This window comes from Rhagoletis zephyria, unplaced genomic scaffold (genome assembly GCF_001687245.7).
Source record: "Rhagoletis zephyria isolate East Lansing unplaced genomic scaffold, Rhagoletis_zephyria_1.1 Rzeph_scaffold_00319, whole genome shotgun sequence".
Lineage (NCBI taxonomy): Eukaryota > Metazoa > Arthropoda > Insecta > Diptera > Tephritidae > Rhagoletis > Rhagoletis zephyria.
In genome coordinates this window covers 143,230-152,225 of record NW_016157403.1, presented here as the reverse complement: position 1 = coordinate 152,225, position 8,996 = coordinate 143,230, and the positions used below count along the sequence as shown (strand labels likewise).

Here is an 8,996-nt window from a genome sequence, read left to right as displayed (position 1 = left end):
TTTGTTAGTGTTTGGTATTTTAGGCTATTTGATCAAGTAAGTTTCTGTGCAAGAAAAAATACTTTTTCTTCACTTTCCAGCCCAACGTTTCGCTGACCTTCTCAGCATCTTCAGGGGCGATTTCTGTATACCTTAGAAAGTTTACGAATTTTACAAAAAAGAGACAGAACAATAAACAAAAAAGAGGACACTGACGACATCGCGGCTGCATATTTATTATGTTTATAGTTAGTAATAATTTGACAATTGTACCACACAGAGTTGGTATGAATGCGCGTAATTTTAAGTTTTTGATGTTTTTAAAATAGTTTAATCGTTTCACATGTAATTTTTATATACATAGGTATTAATGTTCAAAAAAAATTTTTCGTAGTCCCGTAACTATGTTTAAAAAAAAAAAAAAAAATAACCATTGTGTGTTTTTCATATGAATCCAATTAATCCTGTGTACCTATACATGTAATTTATTCATTTTTTCATTATGTTCGCAACTAACGATCTGTTTGTATGTATTCTTGTTGGTGTTTTTAATAAAGAAATCGCCCCTGAAGATGCTGAGAAGGTCAGTGAAACGTCGGGCTGGAAAGTGAAGAAAAAGTATTTTTTCTTGCACAGGTACTTACTTGATCAAATAGCCTAAAANATATTATTCAATATCGGAAGGCCTGCCGAAGTAATCTCTTTATCTACATCAACAATAAACATACAAGAAACATGAAGAATTTTTACAAGCACATCAAATACAAATACGGGGAGCACACTTGCATAACCTTAAAACACTTTAGCAAACAAACACAAAAGCTGGCAAAACAGATGACACAGCTTGAATTCTTATTAGAATGCAGACGATATGAACTTTTACCCAACCACCTGACAAACGCAGCAAAAAACGTAAACATAAATACCACGTCCCTGAAAATGAAAGAAAAAGTAGAAAAAACAAAACGGCTGTTTCTGAAGAAAATATTAAACATAGAAATTACACAAACAAATATAAACATAAAAAACACCAAAAACTACTTATATCACGCGAAGCAACAACTACAACGCAGCGTAAGTGAATTGGAGCTAAATTCCTTTCTTTGTAAACAAAATAGCCTAAGTAAAAGAATAACAGAAGAACGGGGAAAAATACATTCGTCTAAACTAGAAAAGCTAAAACATCAACAACTTAGCAAGCTAGGAATAAATCTAAACAACGATTGGTTCATAAATAAAACAACAATAGAATTTCCTGAAGAGTCGAAATGGTTATTATCACTGGGAAGAAAATTCGCTATACCCACCACAAAAACTAGTTTCAAACCGGTCCAAATGATAGCAGAAATGGAACAAATAATCCAACCAATAGAGGACAATAGAGCCAAAGAAATAGCAAGGTGCAAGCTGAGTAATCGGATCATCCAATTCAAACGCAGTATAAAACACAATGCAGCCGAAAGGTTCATTTTAGAAACATTTAATAGAACAAAAATGCTCTTGAAACGACACAAAAATGAAATAATAGTAACGGATGCCGACAAGGGAAACAAAACAGTGGTACTTTACAAAGCAGACTATGCGGAGAAGATGAAAAAACTACTTGAAGATAAAAACACATACAAAACAATAAGGAACGACCCAACAACAACACTACAGAGAAAAAACAATGCCCTGGTTGACGAACTACACAAAAGTAAAGTAATTAATTTTAGAGAGAAACAACAGTTGGCATGCGCCGCTGCGACTGCACCTAGACTTTACGGGTTGCCAAAAATACATAAACCAGATTTGCCTTTACGGCCTATTTCGTCGTCAGTAAATGTTCCGTGTTATGGTTTGTCAAAATATGTAGGAAAAATCCTTAACAACCTTGTTTCAGAAAAATATAATATAAAAAATGCGTTTCAACTTAAAGAAAGACTTAAAGACATCCGGATGAAAGAGGAAGATTTATTAGTCTCTTTTGATGTGATATCTCTGTTCACAAACATTCCAACGCACTTAGCAACCAAAATCATTTTGACTAAGTGGGACGCGATTCAATCACATACGAAAATTAACAAAAATAAGTTCCACAACATTTTAAATTTCTGTCTAAAAGACAATAATTATTTTACATACAATGGAAATTTCTACGCGCAAACTTTTGGGATGCCGATGGGAAATCCCCTCTCGCCTACGATTGCTGACATAGTCATGGACGATCTACTGGACAATACCTTTATGGAGCTAAAAAGAAAATTCAACATTGACACCAAATTTATAGTAAAGTACGTGGACGATATTTTTGCTATAGTAAGACGAAACGACGTGGATACGATTTTAAAGACACTCAATCAATACCATCCCAAACTGCAATTCACAATGGAACCAGAAACTCATTCCCGCATCCCGTTCCTAGATGTCATGATCCACAGGAAAAATGACTCCATATTATTAGATTGGTACTCAAAGCCCACATCCTCCGGACGCCTAATAAACTTCTTGTCTGCGCAACCCTTCAAGTATAAAGTTAACACAGCGAAAAACCTAATACATAAAGTACTAACTATAAGCCACAAACAATTCAGAGACACAAATATAAATAAGATAAGCAACATTCTAAAAAGTAACAACTACCCGCACCACCTAATACAGAGCCTACTTCAACATAAAATAATAGAAATAGACAACAAACACAGCCAAATACCGACATGTAAAACAAGAAATGATACAAAGCGACATCACAGTGTCACATATGTACCAAAATTCCACCAAAAAACTTGACCGCGAAATATACAACAAAAATCAAAACACAGTACTAGCCTACAGATCAAATAGCACGCTGTCTTCGATTTTCACAAGAACAAAATCGCCAATTGACTCCCACCAACAAAGTAATGTAGTATAGGAAATAACATGCAAAGGGAGAGAAAACGAAGACTGCAATAAAGTATACATTGGCACAACAAAACGGGCACTGGGTGTACGCCTGGCAGAACACGAAGCTGATATTAAGAAAAACAAAAACACCACCACCGGTTAACACCACCGCTTTAGCCCAACATGTGTTAGCCAGTGGTCATACAGCTGACTTACCCAACGCGAGGATAGTGGATAGGGAAAAAAGAGAAAAAGCGAGGTATACCTTGGAAAGCTTACGAATTTTACAAAAGAGAGACAGAACTCTGACAGAACACTGACGACGTCGCGGCTGCATATTTATTATGTTTATAGTTAGTAATAATTTGACAATTGTACCACACAGAGTTGGTATGAATGCGCGTAATTTTACGTTTTTGATGTTTTTAAAATAGTTTAATCGTTTCTCATGTAATTTTTATATACATAAGTATTAATTTTCAAAAAAAATTTTTCGTAGTCCCGTAACTATGATTTAAAAAAAAAAATAAAATTGTGTGTTTTTCATATGAATCCAATTAACCCTGTGTACCTATACATGTAATTTATTCATTTTTTCATTATGTTCGCAACTAACGATTTGTTTGTATGTATTCTTGTTGGTGTTTTTAATAAAGAAATCGCCCCTGAAGATGCTGAGAAGGTCAGCGAAACGTCGGGCTGGAAAGTGAAGAAAAAGTATTTTTTTTTGCACAGGAACTTACTTGATCAAATAGCCTAAAATACCAAGCACTAACAAATTCAATAAATTGATCGTCAACTCATCGTCATACATTGCACTAAATTTTTTAACCCATTTTCTGAATTACTCATATTATTCAATTTTCAAAGTGCTTTTAAAAAATCTTGACGTCAGAGAGAAAAGCTAAAAACGCAATTTTACTGCATATATTTGTTAGAGCTCTTGTTAATCGACTAACCGATTAATCGGTTAATCGAATAGAAAAAGTTGTTTCAAAAAATAATCGAATATCTTTAATCGATTAACCGCTCATGAATTATGATGGAGATAAATACGTGACTTATAGCAAAATTCAAAGTGCATCCATCACCTTCATATACTCATGGAATCCAGGCACGAGAAATGGTCTCTTGGCGCTCGCTTGAAATAGTTTCGCCATCTTCGTTTTTTCTTCTACGCTTGAAACTTTTTGCCGGGCTTGGTTCGGCACATTCACTTTGGCTACATCTGTGGTCCTGGGGAGGATAAACTATGGAAAATTACCACTTATTAGTTCGTTAACATAAAATACATTTCCAGGTCCTGCTCCTTGTTCCTTTTACGAATGGCCTTCAAATGGGTTGCCAAAGACGATGTCGAATTATTATAGGCCATATTTTGTCCACATATTGTACACTTGACTTCTTTTCCACCTTCGGAGTTAGAAAAGAAGTTCCACACCCAGCTACGCTTACGTTAACTAATTTTGGATAAAGCAAATTTTTGGTTTTGAAGTGAGAAAAAATTTGTATTTAAACATTTTTCACTATTCGAATAATGACAGTTAATCAATTGCCCGACTAGTCGAAGTTAATGAAACGATCGAATACTTGCTATTCGATTTTCAGTCAATGCAAAAGTTGCTACTCGACTATTCGAGTAATCGGTTAACCGGATAATCGACTGTTAACAAGAGCTCTGATATTTGGCCCATAGCTTCGTGAATATATTGATTTTTTGTGAGTAAAATTGCCTGTCGCACGGTGTTATGTACATGTATAATTAGCTAGACATATATAAAATAAATATGATATATTAATTAAACAAAAGAAATATAGCGAAAACTGGTCAGCATGTCTTTCAACTGGTCTTCGCAAATAATCCCGGGATTTTCGGGACTTAAAAAAGTACCGCACTTTCAGATTTTTTGAGCAGTGTGTGTAAGGGATTCATCAAAATTTATTCAAAAATAATATATCTAATCGCTCTTTAGCAAAGAAGTGGCTTTTCAAGAAATTTTAGGAAAATGCCTATCTCAAAAACTACTTGACCGATCTCGACCAAATTTGGTTAACGCATTTTGCTTAAGTACGTCTTGAATATTTTTGAAATCGGACAAAACCTACTCCCTCTAAAATATATCTAGCTTTGAGTTTTTTGAAATTACCGTTACGTTGGTGGAGTCCGTGGTTTTAAACCGATTTCAAAAATTTTCAACATGGCGCTTATTCCTGACATTATGTGTCCCGGTTGCAAGAATGCAAAAAATGCCTACCCTCGGCAATGGCAAACCACCGAGTGTATTTCTGTCATGAAAAGCTTCTCCTAAAATCCATTAGCCGTTCTGAGGCGGAGTAAAACTGAGTCCCTCCATTTATGTAACAATATCAAGGCGCACACCACTAATTGGAGGACAAGCTCGGCCAAACACTGAGCAAAAGTGTAAGCGCCAAATTATTATTATTATCATTTGAATTTCCGGCTTATTAAATTAGCTTATCTTGCCATCATTTTTAGAAAGAGTAGTGAAACTACTACATTTTAGCAAGGATGATCAATAACCGCATTTATGGCGAGAGGCAAATTATCATCCTTAAGAAGATTGAAATTAAACTTCTGAATTACCTGTGTAAACGAGTTTTGGGTTAGTGTTAGGAGGAAATACCATGAAGTAGGTAATAAGGCTATCTTAACTTTTCTTCCTTTTGTACCAACGTATTGTTGTGAACAGAAGTTTTCAGCTTACACATATACAAAAAACATATTCAGGTCGAAATTGGAAGCTAGAATTCATGAAAATTAATATTTTTCGATCGGGTTCCCAATAATAATGCCCAAATATTGATTTAGCCATTTTTTCATAGTAACTATATTTTATAGGCCCGCCAAAATCCCCAGAAAATGCAATGGGGGCATGAATGCAAACTCTTTAATATTAAAAAATGGTTAAATAAACAATTGGGTATCGTTATTGGAAGCCTCTTGAAGAGAACCAGAAAAATGTTGATTTTCAAGAATTCTATACCATTTCTACGAAAAGCCTTTTTTTCCCATATAAAATACATGGGCAACTTTGAGCAATTTGGACGAACTCTAAATATTTTTTTAATTCAAAATAAGAAAATAGGGGTATATTTTTTCGATGTAGAACAATCCTAGGGGTGAGAGCATTAAACTTCAGACTTTACTTGTTTTGGACTACCCTAATGTACATATACTACTTCTAGTAAAAGTTTTTATTCATATTTAAATTGCAGTGCCTTTGATTTTTAATAATTCGACGTCGATTCTAAAAATGAAAGGTATTTATAGTGTGTTCCATTATCTTAAAAGTTTGGGAGCACCTGAAATAATGAACAGTGCACCAAAACTGTATTCAGAAAAAACAACAGTAAATTTCTAATATTTTTATTGAGCTGTGTACCACGATTGCTTATTAGGAAAAATTGAAAAAGCAACAAAGTCTAAGCGGTAGAGGTTATAGCAGCTATTTCGGAGATCACCACATCTCCTCATCACTCTTCTTTTTTCTAGACTTCAGCAGGGATCGAACCTGCGTAATCGATGTTCAAAGTCAGAAGCGCTAACGACTGAGTTATGTACACCCCGTAAACTCTTGCTGCTAATTCATTTTCCTTATTCAACCAACTACTATCAAGTGCAGCTGATTTGCCGCTACTTGTATTATATATTTATGTTGTTGTCAATTCTATACATTATGTATTGTAAATTTCATTGGAGGTTTTAATTTCGAGTCCGTGAATAGAATTTCTACGGATTTTATCTTTTCAACCATTCATAGGCTATTAAACAACGCTAATAAATCGCCAATTGAGACGAAAGAGATATTCTATTAAGGGATTTGGGGAATCCAGTAAAATTGTTTAGACTGAGTAATTTTCTTATTTACCCTTATTGAGAAATCTCTCTTTTCCAGACAATAACGTGGGATACAATTACGCACCACCGCATCCCCTGCCAATATACGGACCACTAAATACAGCGCACGCGCCACAGATCTTTCACCAACCTGTATCCTCATATAACCCAAGAGAACATTGGATTATAGAAAAATTAAAGAAAAAAATAAATCTGTTTGCTTTCGGCAAGATAATATTAAAGCTGCTGGTATTCAAAAAGATTGTGAAATTTATTGGAGTAATTTGTTTGCTTTTATTTCTTCCGAAATTAAAAGATTTTCTCAAAGACGATATGTCAGTGGATGAAAGTAATGCGGAAAGTAGCAGAATTATCACAGAAAAAGGTATAATGTTGTGAATGAAATTAGAAATGTAAACACAAATTTAAGTAAATGACGTTCCCAATCTTCCTTCATTTCAGATGAACTCGAGAGGCATATTTCGAAACTACAAGCAGTAATCTTAGGATCTATAACATCACAGAGATCAACTTAAAAATAATGCAACGTATCTACTCATATCGTCGGCTTAGAATGCAGATGTTATCAGTCCACTGTTTAAACAAATTTTAGATTTTTCTGCAGCATTAAAGAAAATGTATAAATACACCATAAAAGAAAAAAGTATATACATGCTTCTCTGGTTTTAATCTGTTGATTCGCAATAATGTGCAAAAGTTCTGTCCATAGTTCGCTTGTTAAGATTTAAAATAGGCAAAATTTTTTCGTACCCTGGACGGAGCCGCTGTTTTAAATTTGCTGTGCTATGTCCATATCGTTGTAAACCTCATGCAGCTGGGGTATTAGCCAACGTCATTGCACAAGTGCCCGTAAATCTTCCATAGAATCTTTTTCTCGAAAATTCCAAGAACCCCCCATCATGATGCAGAGGGACTTATTGACGGGAGAATGCTTTACTTGTCAATTGCCTATTTAGTCTAAAGTAGCAATTGTTTTCAAAAGTGATTCTCCGTTGGATTTCTAAGCTAATGCCACTGATGCCACATGTAGGGAAAATTTCTCACTTGTAGGGATTTCCAGCTCTAAAAATGCGTGCGTAAGGAAAAGGCATGTATGTATCTTAAAATGAAGGGAATTTTTGAAATGTGAATAAAAATGTTTTGCAACGTGCATATCTATATTGAACAAAAAAATTTTCCGCAAGTTTGCGCATGTTACACTGAGATATCGACAAGCAAGGCGAATTTATATACATACATACACACATACATATGCATATGAATTCTCCTTATCGATAAGTGTGGAACTTTTGATTACTCTTGATATTTGCGTGAATTCTGTATCAAATTTTGATGTTTAAAGCTGAATATATCACTCTAAAAATTATTCACGACGCTGCATTGGATACGCAAAAATAAGTAAATAAACGTTTTACCTTCATATTTTTTCAACAAATTGACATATCGTCACCTAAGGGTGAAAAGGTGCCTATTTTTGAAATTGTTCGGGAGAGACAAAAAATCGATTTAGTATCGTATTACCTGTCATTCTGCATCAAAAACTAAACTGTGAAAAAAAACAGACTTGACACCTTTTCGCCATTAGGTAGCGATCATGATACAAAAATAGAAGGTAGTTTCATTTATTGATATTCGTTGTTGTTGCCGACCACTTGACTTTTAACAAGTTTATGACATTTAACTAAAATCATGCTACCAGATTCATTAGCAGCAAAATTTTTGTTTCTGGAAAAAGTAAACAAAAAATTTTGGAGTCAGTGAATTTGGATGAATATATTAAAGAAAATTCTTGCGCGTTTCAAAGCTGCAAGAATTTGGGACACCGGTGGAAAGGTTCGAAAATAAAGTTTTTTGCTTTTCCGAGGATAGAGTACGTAATACGATCTAATGCAGTTTGGTGACAAATTGCTAACGCAAAATATTTTTAAACCTCTGAACGATGTACCGATATGCGTGGAAGCGGGAGGAGGTTGAGTTAAAATTATGCCCTGGAACTTGTAACAGTACCAATTTTTGGGTTCTCGGAATTTTCTGATAACGATGTGGCGCTGCTAAAAAATATATATACATAAATATAACTTTTGTGGTATGTACTTGTGGCAAGAATTATCCATATAAGATGAAAACGACTACCGTTTCATTTTATACAATTTTGTTTATAGAAAAATGCAAAAGTAAGACATTTCTGGTACGGTTCGGTCATTTGTACTATGCTTTTGGGTTATCGTGTCCAAACGCGTTTAACATCTACGTCTAGCCAAAGGATTAAGCT

At 34.5% G+C, this 8,996-nt stretch overlaps 1 protein-coding gene across 1 annotated transcript; it reads left to right on the top strand.

Moving 5' to 3' along the window:
• Positions 1-2,178: 2,178 nt before the first annotated feature.
• Positions 2,179-7,372, top strand: LOC108358979 (uncharacterized). Its single transcript, XM_017610562.1, has 4 exons — positions 2,179-2,426; positions 4,541-4,563; positions 6,762-7,088; positions 7,166-7,372. Exons 1-4 carry the CDS (start codon positions 2,179-2,181, stop codon positions 7,237-7,239), a joined length of 672 nt encoding a protein of 223 aa, XP_017466051.1. The 3' UTR covers positions 7,240-7,372.
• Positions 7,373-8,996: the final 1,624 nt, after the last annotated feature.

What these genes read in the sequence shown, in the direction of transcription:
- LOC108358979 (XM_017610562.1), top strand. Translation starts at nt 2,179, where the DNA reads ATGGACGATCTACTGGACAATACCTTTATGGAGCTAAAAAGAAAATTC. An exon ending in GACTCCATATTATTAGATTG is followed by an intron (nt 2,427 to 4,540) that starts GTACTCAAAGCC and finishes TTTGGCCCATAG; the next exon opens with CTTCGTGAATATATTGATTT. An exon ending in CAGAATTATCACAGAAAAAG is followed by an intron (nt 7,089 to 7,165) that starts GTATAATGTTGT and finishes CCTTCATTTCAG; the next exon opens with ATGAACTCGAGAGGCATATT.